This window comes from Oncorhynchus mykiss, chromosome 9, assembly GCF_013265735.2.
Source record: "Oncorhynchus mykiss isolate Arlee chromosome 9, USDA_OmykA_1.1, whole genome shotgun sequence".
In the NCBI taxonomy this organism is placed as follows: Eukaryota; Metazoa; Chordata; class Actinopteri; order Salmoniformes; family Salmonidae; genus Oncorhynchus; species Oncorhynchus mykiss.
The window spans coordinates 46,360,104-46,377,725 of record NC_048573.1 but is presented as its reverse complement, the minus strand read 5'-3'; the positions used below and the strand labels follow the sequence as shown (position 1 = coordinate 46,377,725).

At 41.8% G+C, this 17,622-nt stretch overlaps 1 protein-coding gene across 1 annotated transcript; it reads right to left on the bottom strand.

Moving 5' to 3' along the window:
- Positions 1–6,250: 6,250 nt before the first annotated feature.
- Positions 6,251–16,713, bottom strand: LOC110532220 (large neutral amino acids transporter small subunit 1). Its single transcript, XM_021615927.2, has 12 exons — positions 16,314–16,713; positions 15,491–15,876; positions 15,094–15,265; positions 14,575–14,700; positions 12,602–12,707; positions 12,173–12,217; positions 11,534–11,657; positions 11,236–11,339; positions 10,983–11,079; positions 10,469–10,618; positions 9,613–9,787; positions 6,251–9,090 (listed from the first exon to the last, which is right to left on the bottom strand). Exons 1-12 carry the CDS (start codon positions 16,390–16,392, stop codon positions 8,981–8,983), a joined length of 1,674 nt encoding a protein of 557 aa, XP_021471602.2. The 5' UTR covers positions 16,393–16,713; the 3' UTR covers positions 6,251–8,980.
- Positions 16,714–17,622: the final 909 nt, after the last annotated feature.

Sequence of the window (17,622 nt, the reverse complement as noted above, 5' to 3'; positions counted from 1 at the left end):
ACGGTGACTGAGTTTATCAGGAAGTGCATAGGAGATGTTCTACCCACTGTGACTATTAAAACCTACCCTAACCAGAAATTGTGGATAGATGGCAGCATTCCCCCAAACGGAAAACACAAACCATCGCATTTAACCATGACAAGGTGACTGGGAACATGGCAGAATAGTGTAGTTATTCCCTCCGCATGGTAATCAAACAGGCAAAACGCCAGTATAGAGACAAAGTGGAGTCCATATATTTATATATTCTTAATTCCATTCCTTTACTTAGATTTGTGTGTATTGGGTATATGTTGTGAAATTGTTAGATATTACTGCACTGTCGGAGCTAGAAACACAAGCATTTCGCTACACCCACAATAACATCTGCTAAACACGTGTATGTTATTTGATTTTAAAATGTTATTTGATTAGATTTATCATTCTCCATATACCTTATATTCCAATGCATCCAACATTATGCATGCCCACCATGGTATTGGGCAGCTATAGTATATGGATGTTTCTTTAAGCCTGCAGCTAAATACTTGAAATTAGATATATAAATATGCCAAAACATGATTCAACAATTGAATTCACTGAGAGATAGCTAACGAAACACAAATTAACAATTACAGTAGCTAGCTGGCTACTCTGTAACATTGGCTAGCTTTCAATACATTGGCTAAATGGTCAACGGAGTTACCTCTTCATATGATCAAGACCATTCGTATTGCATGCTGCATATTTCAAGTGCACTCGAAAACAGATTTATATGATATTTCAGTCTAGGACTCCGACCACAAAACCTGACTCAATAGGGGAGGGTCCGGGTGGGCATACATGATGGGTGACGCAGGGCGTCGGGGGCGGCTCCGGTGCTGGGTGCATCGCCGGAAGCTCCGGACCGTGGGTTGTCGCTCGAGGCCCCGGACCGTGGATCGTCACCGGAGGCCCCGGACCGTGGATCGTCACCGGAGGCTCCGGACCATGGATTGTCGCCGGAGGAACCGGACCGTAGATCGTCGCAGGAGGCTCTGGACTGAGAACCCCTGCTGAAGGCTCCGGACCGCCAACCGTCACTGGAAGCTCCGGACCGCCGACCGTATCAGGAGGTTCCAGACCGTAGATCGTCTAAGGAGGTTCCGGACCATAGACCGTCTCAGGAGGTTCCGGACTGTGAAATGTCGCCGGAAGCTCTGGACTAGAAACTGTCGCCGGAAGCTCTGGACTGGGAACTGTCGCCGGACGCTCTGGACTGTGGAGGTGCACTGGAGGCCTGTTGCGTGGGACCGGTACAGGTGGCACCGGACTGACACGCACCTCAGGGCGAGTGCGGGGAGTAGGCACAGGACGCACTGGACTGTGGAGGCGCACTGGAGGTCTAGAGTGCAGAGCTGGCACAACCCTTCCTGACTGGATGCTCACTCCAGCCCGGCAAGTGCGGGAAGCTAGCACAAGACGCACTGGGCTATGAAGGCGCACTGGGGATGCCATGAGTAGAGCTGGCGCAGGATATCCTGGGCCGAAGAGACGCACCGGAGGCCAGGAGCGCTGAGCAGGCACAATCCGTCCTGGCTGAATGCCCAATCTAGCAGGCAACTGCGGGGAGCTGGAACAGAACGCACCGGGCAATGAATGCATACTGGAGACACCGTGCGCATCACTGCATGACACGGTGCCTGACCAGTCACACGCTTCCCATGGTAAGCACGAGGAGTTGGCTGAGGTCTGAACCCTGACTCCGCCAATCTCCTTGTGTGCCACCCCCCAATATTTTTTTTGCGGCTGCCTCTCGTGCTTGCTTCGTTGAGCTAACTCCTCGTATTGTCGCCATTCCGCTTTCTCTGCCTCTATCTCCTCCTTCAGACGGCGATACTCCCCGGCCTGCGTCCAGGGTCCTTTACCATCCAAAATCTCCTCCCAAGTCCACTCCTTCTGTACACGCTGCTGGTCCATTTTTGGTGGGATCTTCTGTCATGATCGTCATATGAGTGAGACCAAGGCGCAGCGTGGTATGTGTACATTCTCTTTTAATAAATGAAAACCCGAACAAAATCAACGAACGAAACGTGAAGCTATACAAATAGTGCTGACAGGCAACTAAACATAGACAAGATCCCACGAAAGACAAAGGGGAAATGACTGCCTAAATATGATCCCCAATCAAGACAACGATAAACAGCTGTCTCTGATTGGGAACCATATCAGGCCAACATAGAAATACAAAAAACCTAGATGACCCACCCAAGTCAAATCATGCCCCAACCACCACAGAGAATAAACAGCTTACTATGGTCAGCGCTTGACAGCCACTGACACATTATCTAGGTTGGGGTAAAGTGACTAGGCAACAGGATAGATATAGAGCAGTAGCAGCAGCATATGTGATGAGTCAAAAGAGTTGGTGCAAAGGGGGGGGGGTCTATGCAGCTATTTCGCTAACAATTTTGCAGTCTTGTGGTTTAGGGGTATAAGCTGTTCTCAAATCAAAACAAATTGTATTGGTCACATACACATATTTAGTAGATGTTATTGCGGGTATAGCGAAATTCTTGTATTCCTAGCTCCAACAGTGCAGTAGTACATTATCTAACAATTCACAACAACACACAAATCTAAACGTAGATGTATGAATGTTTAAATATTAGATATTAATTCAAGGTCCTGTTGGCTCCAGACTTGGTGCATCGGTACCGCTTGCCGTGCGGTAGCAGAGAGAAGAGTCTATGACTTGGGTGACTGGAGGGAATTTTTTTAGGGCATTCCTCTGACACTGTCTGGTATAGAGGTCCTGGATAGGGATGTACTAGACCGTACACACTAACCTCTGTAGCGCAATTGCGGTTGCTATACCTAGCGCTGATGCAGACAGTCAAGATGCTCTCAATGATGCAGCTGTAGAACTTTGAGGATCTGCCAGCCAATGTTCAGTTTGACCGGGCGACCAGCTCTGAGAAGAGTTTTGGTGGTTCCAGACTTATTCCATTTAAGAATGATGGAGGCCACTGTGTTCTTGGGGACCTTCAATCCTGCAGAAATGTTTTGGTACCCTTCCCCAGATCTGTGCCTCGACACAATCCTATCTCAGAGCTCTAAGGACACTTCCTTCGACCTCATGGCTTGGTTTTTGCTCTGACATGCACTGTCAACTGTGGGACCTTATATAGACAGGTGTGTACCTTTCCAAATGATGTCCAATCAATTGAATTTACCACAGGTGGACTCCAAGTTGTAGAAACATCTCAAGGATGATACATGGAAACAGGATGCACCTGAGCTCAATTTCGAGTCTCATAGCAAAGGGTCTGAATACTAATGTAAATAAGGTACTTCTGTTTTTAACTTTTTATACATTTGCAAAAATTTCTAAATTCCAGTTCTTGCTTTGTCATTATGGGATATTGTGTGTAGATTAATTTTAGAATAAGTCTGTAAAGTAACATAATGTGAAAAAGTCAAGAGGTCTGAATACTTTCTGGACATTTCTCTCCTCTGTTTCATTAACAAAGCAAAAACAATAACAGAGGTGCTGGGAGCCAAAGGTGGCACTGTTTCACCTTATGCGGATTCCAGCTTTAACCCATAAGAAGTCTTACTAAATAGTTAACCAAATAGCTACCCGGACTATCTATATTGACCCTCTTTGCACTAACTCTTTTGACTTATCACATATGCTGCTGCTATTGTGTATTATCTATCCTGTTGCCTATTCACTTTACCTACTGTATATGTACATACTGTATCTACCTCAATTACCTCGTACCCCTGCACATCGACTTGGCTATATACATGGGGTACCAGTACCAAGTTACTCATTGTGTATTTATTCCTCATATTATTATTATTATTATTATTATTATCATTATATGTTTCTCTCTGCATTATAGGGAAGGGCCCGTAAGTAAGCATTTCACTGTTAGTCTACACTTGTTGTTTACAAAGCATGTGACAAATAACATTTGACCCAGTTGACTACTTCAAAATGGTGAAAGTCCTAAATGGTGCAGGCCATGCTAAAATAGGCTTTGTGGCAAGTGCACCCTCTATCCAACTCTATGAACTGAGACAATCTTCCATCTTTTAATATGATCTTCAGTAGATCCGCGACTGGCTCCCAATCACAGAGGCAGCATCCTAATTTCCTTCCCTGGCGGATATGAACTCCTCACCCAGAACAGGCCTCAATCTTATCACCGTTTGGGAATCAATGAACACAGAGTTCATTGCGCCATGCCTTTGATACTAGCCTTGGAAATAAATCATCAGAGAGACAATGACAAAACAGAGCATATTGCACGGAGTACTTGGTATCATGGTTGTATTCTGAGACCCTCATATAGGCAATATTCTTCTTTGGAGATGTTATCTTGTTGTTACCTAGTTGTGCCATGCTTTTTCATGATTTGGTGGGTTCCCTTATGCTCAGATAATGGGTTGTTGTCTGTATGCATCCAGTGGCTACTGAGTTCTGCAGTAGCTGACTTTGTTTCCCATGGAAGTTGTGCATAATAATACAAATCCTTATTTATTTCAAGTAATCAGATGCAATGAAGATGTTGACACGTTGCATTATCAAGAGTCTGATGCATTGCACCATCATGCTTTAGCTTGTGCTTATTTCCAACATCACTCCCCAAATGGGTTTGAAAATTAGAATGAATATACAATAAAATCAGTGGCGTAGCGCAGTTTTGCTGGGCCCACCCTCAAGGTTCGAGCAAAGCACATTTTGCCATGAGGCTGAGAGAAAATGTTGTTTTATAGGTCAGGGATTCTTGAAAGATGGGACAATCTCAACTTTTTCCCCACGAGTATTTGTCTTAATATTAGCAACATATTCGATATATATTTTGAAAAACCAAAGTTTCAGCTACCACGCCATGTAAAGGAACAAGCTCCAAATTAATTATTCAAAAAAAAAACATAAAATGAAAACTAACTGGATTTATGTCAACTCCGTCGGACACCATAAAAGGCATTTCATATTTACAATTATCATCCAACAAGTGTTTAAAGGCCTTGTTTAAAGGATTGTTTAATTCTAACATTAGATTATTCAAATACTGTATGTAATACAAATCTCAAAACTTATTTTGTTTTGTTTTATAGCACTATTAAATGTTCCAGGGCAAATGTCTTTAGCTTTTTGGCATGTTTTTCTAGATTTAGAACCTAAAGCAAACATTATCCCTTAGCTCTAGCACAGCACAAACTTCAATTGTTTAAGCATTCTGTATGTCGCAGATCAGTGATTAAAATGTTGTTTCAGAATATTGACAAAAAATGTATCTTAATAAGGGGGTTAGCCATCAGTGACGGAGTTGATAGCAGATACTCAAACACAGACGTATTTTGCATCTAAAAATCAAAAGTTCAATACAAACATTTGTCAAATATGGAAAATCTGTCACTGAAAAATCCCCAATAAAAACATAACCATTATGTCAGATATTTTGACACTCAGATGGAGTCGACGTTAGGCAGAAATCTAACGGAGTTAATGTTTCACGGAGTTGACAAATTATCATTTTTCTTCTTCATTCAAGTGGTATCCACAGTAGCAATTTATTTTTTCCCTCAGTTGCTTTATGACTCTAAACCTAATGAAACATATTTGAACCAAAATTCATATTCTATCATAATCTACCAAGCAGAAGGAATTGAAAGTTTATGGCTGTGACCATGGTGATTCCAATATTGTTTGTTTAAATCTATCAAAAGTAGAAAACTTTACAGACCATTAGTGATCTTGTAGAATTACAGTACATGTATTGAGGACATGAATAAGGCGTCCTTATGGTATAGCTGACCCTGCTCGTTCTTGATGAAGTTTATATCCATTAGTTAATATCCATTATTGCCTGTTTTTAGAATTTGAAACTTTTTTTTTGGAACGTTTAAAATTGGGATGCTTTGCTCCAGACAAGGGCATTTCCAGGCATAGAGCCGACATGGAACTTAATAATATTGAAAGTATTTGGAAAATTCCCCAAACTAATATTTTCCTTATAAAATTCCCCTAAATGTAAATGCTATGCTCAAATAATGCAACAAAATAAAAATAAACGTATGTATAAAAATGAAGTTTTACTGCTTGAAAAGGATTGTCCGGATGATCAAGAGTCGCTGAGCTAATTTCTTGCTATTCTACACACATTTTTTTCACGGGGCTTCTGAGTTCCCCTGTGGGGCGTGTGCTATGCCAGTGAGTAAAATATGAAATGTGTGAACAATAATGTGTTTCTTAATTTCACCTCAAAGACACAGACCATTTGAACAAAAATAGTTTAATGGTAGATGTACCCGCTATGGTCACTGACATATAAGTTACAATAGCTGACAGCGATACAATTGTTTCTTCCAATTCAAATAACAAATAAGTATTTTACCATAACATTAAATACAATTAAAGACTTTATAGTACATAATACGCAAGACTTTGTACACACCTGAACTGTGTTGTGCGATACATTTTAGGCCACAAAATTTTGGAAGGTGCCCCAAGAGTTTCTCCCTCATGCCGCCAATCATGAATATACTCTGACAAGACACAGATATATTAGTAATCTATTTAAACTTCCCTATTCCTTATACTTCATTATTTACTCTTTCTGTAAACTCTTCCTGGTCCGATTCGTTAATTATTTTCCTGTCAACTCTATTTCCCTCTGTGCCTGTCGAGCTTCTTCACAGTTTGTACTTTCTGTAACTCCAGTGACTTACTGTGCTCTTGACCTATTGCGCCTACTTTCCAAGCCACTCAATAATCAAATGGGGGGAAATGATATTTTATAATAATAGGAGCAGTTAACATTCTATACTTCACCGTGTCCACAATTCAGTAACATGTACATGTTTGTGCTAATATTTTGTACTGAAGGCCCTCCAGAATTTCATTTAGGTATTTTTCTTTCTTTTTTTTGTCTTTTGGCTTGAACTGGTCTGGCTTGGGGTGAGACAAGGTTTGGACTGTGGTAGGGACAGCTGGTCTTAGATCTGCGCTTACAGCAATCGCTCCTTCAAAAGAGAAAAGACCCTCCAATATCCACTTACGATGCTCACAACATTAATTCTGGACTGACATGACAAAGATATACATCAGTAGCGAAATAGTCATGCTAGCTCAATGTGGACATCAGACATCTGGCATGGTATCTGATGAGTACAAACAATACAAAACATTGATACAAATGTCTCCACCGAATACAATGGTTAAAAATGTATGGTAGAAAGTTGAGACACAAGAAGTTGGTTGACTGGCTTGATGCCATATTCACAACTGCTTGTATCGAATAACATAAAACAATGCTTACAACAATATCACGAAGGCATGGTTTGACGTAGGAACTGAGAAGTAACAGGGCATTGAGTATCAATACAAGCAACTGACCTGTGTAACAATAACCTTAAGGCAACACATCAGAATACAACACGGAAGAAATCCACTAATGTGCTTCAAATAGTGCTCTGTCGATTCAACTTGAAAATGTTTCAAAGTGAATTTGAGTATGGGAAATTACTATGTGTTCCAAACATCGAATTTTAAACTGGTTGTAGCAATACAGTGCACAAATAAATCATGTTAACATTACATAAAGGACATTACACTCCAACAAAATCAAGGGACAGAATGTGCTGTATGAGTTACCTGAATCAATTGATGTGTTTCTCATAGATGGATGGCCATTGTTCAATCACATTAAGTGAGCACTAGATAGTTCATTCAAATACACTGAGTTAAATACATACCTTCAGTTAAAGTGGGGTTAATAAATAATATAAATCAACAGTTAAATACATACACTACTACAAAAGTTTTAGAACACATACTCATTCAAGGGTTATTCTTATTTTTTTTTACTATTTTCTACATTGTATTTTAATACTGAAGACATCAAAACTATGAAATAGTTTTGTTATTTTTGAGATTGAGATGATTTTTGAGATGATCCCTGCATGTGTATTTCCCACCATAAAGCATGGAGGAGGAGGTGTTATGGTGTGGGGGTGCTTTGCTCGTGACACTGTCTGTGATTTATTTAGAATTCACACTAAACCAGCATGGCTGCCACAGCATTCTGCAACGATACGCCATCCCATCTGGTTTGGGCTTAGTGGGACTATCATTTGTTTTTCAACAGGACAATTACCCAACACACCTCCAGGTTGTTTAATGGCTATTTTACCAAGAAGGAGAGTGATGGAGTGCTGCATCAGATGACCTGAACTTCACAATCCCCCGACTTCAACCAAATTGAGATGGTTTGGGATGAGTTGGACCGCAGAGTGAAGGAAAAGAAGCCAACAAGTGCTCAGCATATGTGGGAACTCCTTCAAGACTGTTGGGAAAGCTAGTTGAGAGAATGCCAAGTGTTTTGCAAAGCTTTTATCATTGCAAAGGGTGGCTATTTGAAGAATCTCAAATATAAAATATATTTTGATTTGTTTAACACTTTTTTGGTTACTATGGGATTCCATGTTATTTCATAGTTTTGATGTCTTCACTCTTATTCTACAATGTAGAAAATAGTCAAAACAAAGAAAATCCCTTGAATGAGTAGGTGTTGTAAAACTTTTGACCGGTAGTGTAGTTATCTAGATTTGGATGATTGTCTGAGGAGCATACCAAACTTGATGAAAATATGACTATTTTGTCTGTTTCCTGACTCCTCTTTTTGTTAGCTTAATTCAGGTCTATTGAATACTGAAGAACAAAATAGGTAAAAAAATAAAAGGTAAGGTTAGGTTAGGTAAGATAAAATTTGAGGATGTTTGAAGTACTCTATACGACTGGAAAGTAGAATAACTGGAATTGAATTACTGGAGAGAGTACAAAGGGATGATACAGTATGAAAATGCATGTCAAATACAAAATATGTACACTGAAGCATACATATCAACCCTATATGTATAAACCCTACTTTATCAAGAGTCATGGAACTCTGTCACAAAAGCAATAATGAGTGTAAACATGTAATGTTCCAACTAATAGATTGACTCAGTCGTCCTTTGTTGTTTCGACTTCTTCAGCTACTTTGACGGATTCCTTCTCTTCCCGCTCTTCTGGAACAGACATAAAAATCTTCTGGCAGAACAGAGTAAAGATCTCTGAGGAAAGAAAACAGCCATTTCGCAATATTTCATTTTTAGTTGTCTTTAACACTCCGAAGCACACATTTCATTTGCACCAATGGAAAGCACGTGTAACTATTTAAAATTCAATGTTTTTTTATGTTTTTTCTTCCTTTAAACCTCTTTACTTTTTGTTTTATTTAATTTTGGGGAAACATGGAATGTTTTTATCTGAGTGAAAAGAAGTAAATCGGTTGGAAACCGATTTAACTGGATGTTAATTAACCTTAGACACAAAACAGTTTGCGAAGTGCAAAAACAGAAATGGCTGCTAATGGTAATATCAAATAACCAGTCACGAATGTATCTCCAGCTTTGACAACCCATTACATAAAGGCCTAGTTCACACTCAAGCAATTGATGTATAATGACACATTTGACACATCAGGAGTGATACATTGTGATTTATGAGTTTGCCTCCACATACAGTACATCAGTTGTGCTACCCACATTTGAACTAAGCCAGTAACAGTAACAGAAACCACATGACCAGCTCACCTAGGATTTTCTTTACAACGTGGGGCTTCTTCCACTTGTACCCCAGGAGATAGGCGGGGATACCAGTGAGGATGATCCCACTGCCTATCAGGCACTCAAAGGGAGCTGCCCAGAAGGACACCACGATCATAAAGACACAGCCCAGCACAAACACCACAGGGACCACCAACCAAATCTGCCAGGGAAAATTAGATGAATGTACACAAACCCAACGGTTACAGGATGGAACTAAAAGAAACTCGGCTTCATATCACTTCAATCGTGCTATCTTGTTGCATGGAAAATATTATTTATGCCTTTTCCGGTCACTCATTTTAATTGTAACGTTTTAGGTCACCCAACTAAATTCACATAAAAATGTGAGTTATAGATCTGTCATTCTCATTGAAAGCAAGTCTAAGAAGCAGTGGATCTGTTCTATGTGGGCTATTTCTCTGCTTCCCTTTCTTAAGTTTTGTTTTTTTGTACACCAGCTTCAAACTGCTGAAAATACAATGTTTTTAGTTATGGAAAATATATTTCACAGCAGTTTAGATGCTACAATTATTCTCCTGTCGCATAAATTAAAATTAAGCAATCTATTAGAATTTTACCAAACAGGAAATGGCAGAGCAATTTCAACATAGTGCATCTTTAAGTAGGCCCTGTTTTATCATCTTAAAATGCATCCATCCTTTCTCACTTCCTTAAAGTAATCACTGATCTGACATGACATACAGTAACTGCTGAAAGCAATGCATAGGACATCTGGTGTACACCAATCCAGACATATCAGATTAGTGATTAATTCAAGGAAGGGATAAAGGAAGGATGCATTTGAAGAGTATTCAAACAGGTCTTATTACAGTAACAGTACCTTGATGGGTCTCCTGAGCTCTGGCTTGGTCCAGCGGAGCCACAGCAAGCCGGCAATGGCCATGCCCACACACAGCCAGGTGAAGAAGCTGAACAGGTTGATGACCGAGAAGATGTCCTTGGACAAGGCATACAGCATGGACAGGAAACACTGCAGGGAGACATTTGGCTGATGTATTAAACCTAATCTGTAGTCAAATTGTGGGGTAGGTAATTGCATTCTTGCGTTGTTTATGTACCTTGACTATAAATGTGCCTTTATTTCTGTAAAACATTACCATGACACTTTTTTTAAAAGACAATAAAAAATGCATTGCGATGGGAATAACTGCTACTTGGTTGCTATGTAAAATTTTGTGATGTACTGTATTTACCAACTAATGATCTATGCCAGATTGATTTGAGTTGATGACTATGATTTTAGCCTTGCCCAATTGTGAGTTCTCAAATTGGATCTCAAAATTTGAAACCAATTTACATTTTAAACCAATTTATGGACCAATGGCAGGACTCACCGTGAAAATGAGGGAGGGCACTGGAGTGAAGAGGTCAGTGTGGACCAATCCCAGTGCAGCAGGGAGCTGACCCTCTCGAGCGCCAGCATAAAACAGCCTATGAGACAGACAGGCAAACCCTCATAATTGAGCATGTTGATACAATCTCCAGCCTTTAATTAAAGTATCAAATGACTGGATTAAACACACACAACCACACACAGATCTACACACACTCTTTGCAGAGTTATCTGTGTGTAGAACAGATACAGACCGTGCCGAGGTGAACAGGCTTCCGTTGACCGCTCCGAAGCAGGACAGCCCCACAAAGACAGGGATGAGCCAGGACATCACACCAAGATGGTACTCCCCAAAGATCTGTAATGGGAAAGCGTTACCATTCAATACTCCGAATTCACATTCAATCTCTTTATCTTTGCTATTATCATGCTGTCCCCTGTTGCCTTTTTGTTAGCAAAATAAACGACAGGCACATTATGAATGAAAAAGGGAACATCAGTGCACTGTTTTCCTGCTCCCAAAACATGATGTTTTAATAAAGCCATCCTTACCACAGCTACTGCCTCGGACTCGACCATCACACTCGGGGGGATAGTGGTGAAGTAGGCCAGATTGGTCAGTACGTACACCACAGTCACAATGGGCATGGAGATAATGATGGACAGTGGCAGGTTTCTGGAATCAAGGTCAAAGGTCAACAATGACAGATGATGTCATGGAGAAGCACTCATAATGTGTCAGCCAATCCAATTTGAGGTTATTTGAGCCAACTGAATTTGTGTTTCATTTCATGCAATTTCATGACTGTATTCAATGTGATTATTCTATTGTTAAATTGTATGAATGTGATATTTGAAAAATATTGTATATAAGATTACTAGTACTGTGAATTTCCTGCTATCTGAAATGTCATGATCTGTCATTATCACATTGAATAACACCCTCATGCAGTCAATCGAGGGCAATTAAGCACAATCAAAATGTTAGGACACGTTACACATAGTGATAGACATATTTACAGGGTAGTTGTGGTAACTCTGTACAATCCTCAATAAAACCTTCACAACACATAACCCACTGAGCACACACTGGTTGAATCAACGTTGTTTCCACGTCATTTCAATTAAATTACATTAAACCAACGTGGAATAGACATTGAGAATTGACGTCTGTGCCCAGTGGGAAGTCACCTCTCTGGATTGATCATTTCCTCTGTCACGTAATTCAGGTAATTCCTAAAGGAGAGGAAACAGAATAGGACGCATTATATAGTACAACAACATTGTATAAAAAAGTATAATATTAGATTATTAAATCAGATTAGTAGCATAACATCAACCTTCTACAGTCTGCAAAACTGGAATTACATTCATAGTATGTAAGAAGCATCCTATATGATCAGATAATCTTTATTGGTTGATGAAAGTCAGATGACAAAACCGGGGTCGTATTCACTGGGCACAAAACAGAAGAAAACGGAAGCACACTATTTAAAATTATCCAATAAGAAGCGCTTGTTTACGCTTTCCATTGCATAACATTTTGAAACATTTTACTATGTTGTAACCTAATACGACTTGGGTGTAAACATGCCCTAAATTGTGTTGCAAAGGCCTTACCAGCCACCAAAAGCAAAGAGTCCACTGTATAGAGCCAACACAATGTTGTCGACTCCCCATTTGCTGCCTTCAAACGCCAGTTCTGGTGTCAGGTATGGCACATCACCTGTTTAGACAGACAAGAGAGGAGCATTGATATCACTGCTTGGCAAAAGGGACCGACTCCAACAAACTGAGAATATCAACAGTACAGTATATCACATGCACAAATGTTTGCTGCATGGAATATGGTAGATACACACACACACACACATGTCCACACACACAAAAAAAACATAAACTAAAAAAATCACAATTGTTGCAGTGATTTGGCCCAATATATTTTGCCGTTGCACACCTGCTACACTCTTAGAAAAAAGGGTTCTTCGGCTGTCCCTTTTGAGTTCCAGGTAGAACCCTCTGTGAAAAGAGTTCTACATGGTACCCAAAAGGGTTCTTCCTGGAACCAAAAGGGTTCGACATGGAACCAAAAAGGGTTCTTCAAATGGTTCTCCTATGGGGACAGCTGATGAACCATTTCAGGTTCCAAATAGCATCTCCCCCCCCCCCCCCCCCCCCCCCCCCCCCCAAGACTGTGTGTGTGACTATGTTTGACTGAAAGACATGACATTTTGAGAAATAAATGAAAGAAAATATATTTTCTTTGACACAGGCTGCACCCTCCAAACACCTAACCCTGGGTTAGTCCGTCTGCCATTGATGCACTGAAAACATAATGTTTGGCAGTTGACATTTCAACATGAGGAGGGAGACCTTTTCGATGATAAGAAACATCTATCCACTCAATTATTCACACAATGTCCAGTCCAGTGTTAAGCCTACTATAGAGGCCTACATCAGAGAGGGAAGATGCTGTCAGGATTGACTTTATTTTGTGATAAAGAAGAAGGTTGTTTTCTACTCCACTGTCTTGTCTACCGCTTCATTTCAGGTGTAAATGGCATGGCTTCCATTACTTGGAATAGATTTGGAGCATTGCATGGTCCATGTGTTATATCAACTCAGAGAATCTGCTTTGCATACTGTACATATGTTTCCCTCTCTCTCTCTCTCTCAATTTCAATTCAATTCAATTCAATTCGCTTTATAGGCATGACGTAACAATGTACATATTGCCATATTGCTCTCTCTCTCTCTCTCTCTCTCTCTCTCTCTCTCTCTCTCTCTCTCTCTGTCTCTCTCTCTCTCTCTCTCTCTCTGTCTCTGTCTCGCTCTCTCTCTTGTCCCTGAACAAGCAGGAGGGCGCATACCAATGAAGCATTTGGTCCTTATTGTCCATGTTGGAATATATTAACATCATCTGTAGAGGCAAACAATGAGACTCTTATGAGTTGTGTATATTCGTGGTCATCCTACATCAAAGGCACAGTTCAAATAAGATGAAAAGGGTGTTACAACACAGCAAAATGGCAATCTCATCAAGATTTTGGACCAATTCTGGTCCTATCTTTCCTACTCCGAGTTTAAAAAAATAATCATGAATGATATTTTCCCCCTGTCCTCCTCTCTAGACTTCAGAATCTAAAAAGCACAGCACGACAAGCTCACCGCCTAGTTTCCATGGCAACCCTACATGCAGCACCATGTTAGCCGGCGTGGCAGCGGGACCAGATGTAGTGCGAAGAAAAAGATGGCTGCACATTATATCTCTCGGACGGGTGGGTTGTCTTTACATACAAAGGTATTTTGCTATGAATTCATGAGGTGGGTGCAGATAGCGTACCTTTATAGCAAATAGGTCTATGAACATATTACAATAGAAATATCCAAATCAATTTTAGCTTTACTTTGGTATTTTATAAAGACATTGTTGGTGAAAACCCAGATGATTAAAGTACATGTAACTAGCTAAGCCGTGGCAAAATACCTTTCACAAGCACTAACCTATAGACAGGAGGAGAGTGTGTGTCAAACGCGTGTCAGACGTACCCACACATACACCAGTACATGTGTGAACTGGGTGTTGACCTTACCTGTACCGATCTGAATGAAACCGAAAACGATGATTATGATCAGGGCCAGGAGCTTTGACGCAGTGAACAAGTCCTGGACCTTGGTGGCAGCCCGCACGCTGATGCAGTTCACAAAGGTCAATGATGCTGAGAGAGGGAAGCGCAAGGGAGAACATCATTGCACCTCTTAAAGCTAAATTGCATATGTTTTTATTTATTTTGTTTCATTCGTGTCATTTGTTATTTTAGAAAATAAATAGAAGTGAGAGAAGATCAGTGGGGGAAAAAGGTCCCTTTACAGCAGGGAGAGTCCAAAATAAGACAAAAAGGAGGCCTGTGTATTGCAGCAATAATACTGTAGTGAATACAGATGTAGCTGTAACAAATATCTACTCAAGCAGCTGGCTGAGAAATACCTGATTGGTCAATGTGTGTTACAGTTTGTGTCAGTATTTGTATATAGTTCACTATATATAAAAAAGTATTATCTCTGCAATGTACAGGCCACCCGATTCTGGTGGCAGTGCTGGTTATACTCACTGAGGCAGAGGCAAGCGATGAGCTTGGCGGCGCTGTCGGGCACACTGCAGTTTGGGTAGAGGGGCTTGAGCAGGTAGGTGGCAAACACCAGTGACACCACGTACTGGGAGGACGGCCTGATGATCAGCATCTCCACCCACAGCTTGAGGAAGGCGGCCAGCTCGCCGTACACCTACAATACAATACAGTACAACTTTTTTAATCCATTTGTGAACAACAGAGATTTGGCTTCTGCTCATATCTCAACCGCTCCAGATGCAGTAGCACACATCACACACACACACACACACACACACACACACACACACACACACACACACACACACACACACACACACACACACACACACACACACACACACACACACACACACACAAACCCCCCACACACATGTACCTCCAGGATGTAGGTGTAGTCTCCACCCGACTTGGTGATGGTGGTGCCCAGCTCGGCGTAGCACAGGGCGCCCATGGTGGACACCACACCGCACACGGCCCACACCACCAGCGACAGACCGGCCGAGCCAGCCTCCTTTACCACCCCTGTGGGCGTGATGAAGATGCCCGAGCCGATGATGGTGCCGATGATCATGCCCACGCCATTGAAGAGCGTGATGCTGCGCTTCAGCTCGATCTTGCCGCCTGCTGCCTTGGCTGGGGAGGAGGCATCTGCAGTAGGGGTGGTGGCTGCCACGGTGTCGGTAATGGTGGATTGGGACGGAGGCTTGGATGGATGCTTGGCCGGTGAAGGAGGCTTGTCTGGGTTGTCGGGAACCGCCTCAGCTGCAGGTGGAGGAACAGGGTGTAGGAGGAAGTGGGAACAGAGGAGAGTTCACGAGAAGGGATTGTTGGCACACTGATAGTCCAGGAGTAGCACATGGACTTTACATGCCCCTGTATTGTAAATAGACTGAAGGCTATGCCATAAAGGGAAAGTAAGAGGATGCAAGCAGCATGGGGGGGTCATAACATATCCCTGCAAGGAATCACATTATATTAGAAAACCCTAGCTGACCCCCAAACCACCTCCCTGAGTAATAGCCTGATAGCTGTGCATGACAAATACATATATATATCCATAAATGCATGCTTCCATTGCTGCACCAGATCATGCAGCAGCCTATGAGCGACTGATGCAACCCTGCACCATGTGGTGTCTAGGCTAGGCTACAGTGTGTGTGTTTGTGTGTGTGTGTGTTATTCTGTAGCGGTGTACCTACCCTCCATCTTCTCCTGGCCCTCGGCTGCCTTCTTCAAGCTCTCCAGGCTGCTCTGTGATTTCAGCTCTGGCTCTGCCATCCTGTCTTCCTTTAGCCCCCTTCTCTCCTTTTCCTTCCTTTATTTTTGCTCTCTTCGTCCTCCCTACGCTTCCCCTCGACTGTCTCTCTCTCTCTCTGTCTTCCTCACACCTCTCTCTTTCTCTCCTCCGATGTCTACCTCCTTCTTTTACCCTCACACGCTCTCTCTCTCATACACTCTGTCTCTCTCTCGCTCTCGCTCTCTCCCTCTATCTCTATCTCTCATCCCCTTTCTCTCCCTCTCGCCAGTGTGATACTGTAGTGCAGGAGAGGAGGCAGCAGACCTAGTGTGGTGCTTGATGTGGTGATAGTGATGCTGCTACCTAGCCGACGCCCACTTATGATGAATGATGGGAGAGATAGAGAGCTCAGCTCAGAGAGGGTGGAACTAGGTCATTGTCAGCTTTTGGGCTGTGTGTGTGTGTGTGTGTGTGCGTGCGTGCGTGTGGCTATGTACTTTGATGCGAGCGTGACACATGGACAAAGGATGCAAAAGCTCCGGCACTCCATCTAGTGGCCATGATGGGAAAATCCAATGTCTTTGTTCTCTCTCCCTTGCTGAAAGATTAATGGGGGAAATAGAATGGGTCAAATAGAGAGGATGAACATTTATTTGATGGAGTATAAAGCTTAAGAAAGCACTGTCTAAATACATACAGGGAGCTACTGTATTTCCCTTGGGGTACAATCCTTGCTTCTTACTCTTTGACCCACCTAACCAATGACTATGAATATGGAGGTAACCAAACATTTTAACCCCTAATAATATATGGATACGTGTGATGATTGAATATGACATTGAAACCTTGGCTGTCATATTCTGAGTCATCACCATATATACCACCACACTGTGTGTGTTTTACTTATCTCCACTAGATGGCAGTCTAATATGCATTCACCTAGATAACCTGATTATGGTTGTGCTTGCTGGTCATTTCTGTTTTGCTACATCCAAGCTGGCCGCATAAGTATGTTTTCACCAATTTCATAAAAGTGCATTCTGAGAATGAGCCCCGTTCTGTTCATGCGCTAGTACTACTTGCATTTCTATCGCACTGACAAATGAGACTCGTGAGAACCAAGCTCCGTCCCATGGAACATCTTAGCCACAAATGGTAACGCACAAGCCGAGTAACTGCGAACCAACGCAGGGCACTTTCTGCCATGTGTCCGGGGACTTTCCCCTAGGCGAGAATGGAGAAACGTCGTTCTCAGCGAGTAGCCTAGTCAA

Bases quoted from the DNA above. Each gene is read 5' to 3' on its own strand.
- LOC110532220 (XM_021615927.2), bottom strand. From the start codon at position 16,392: ATGGCAGAGCCAGAGCTGAAATCACAGAGCAGCCTGGAGAGCTTGAAG. The intron at 10,619-10,982 runs GTGAGTCCTGCC...GTCTCCCTGCAG, and splicing joins TGCCCTCCCTCATTTTCACG to TGTTTCCTGTCCATGCTGTA. The intron at 9,788-10,468 runs GTACTGTTACTG...TTTCCCTGGCAG, and splicing joins AGCTCAGGAGACCCATCAAG to ATTTGGTTGGTGGTCCCTGT.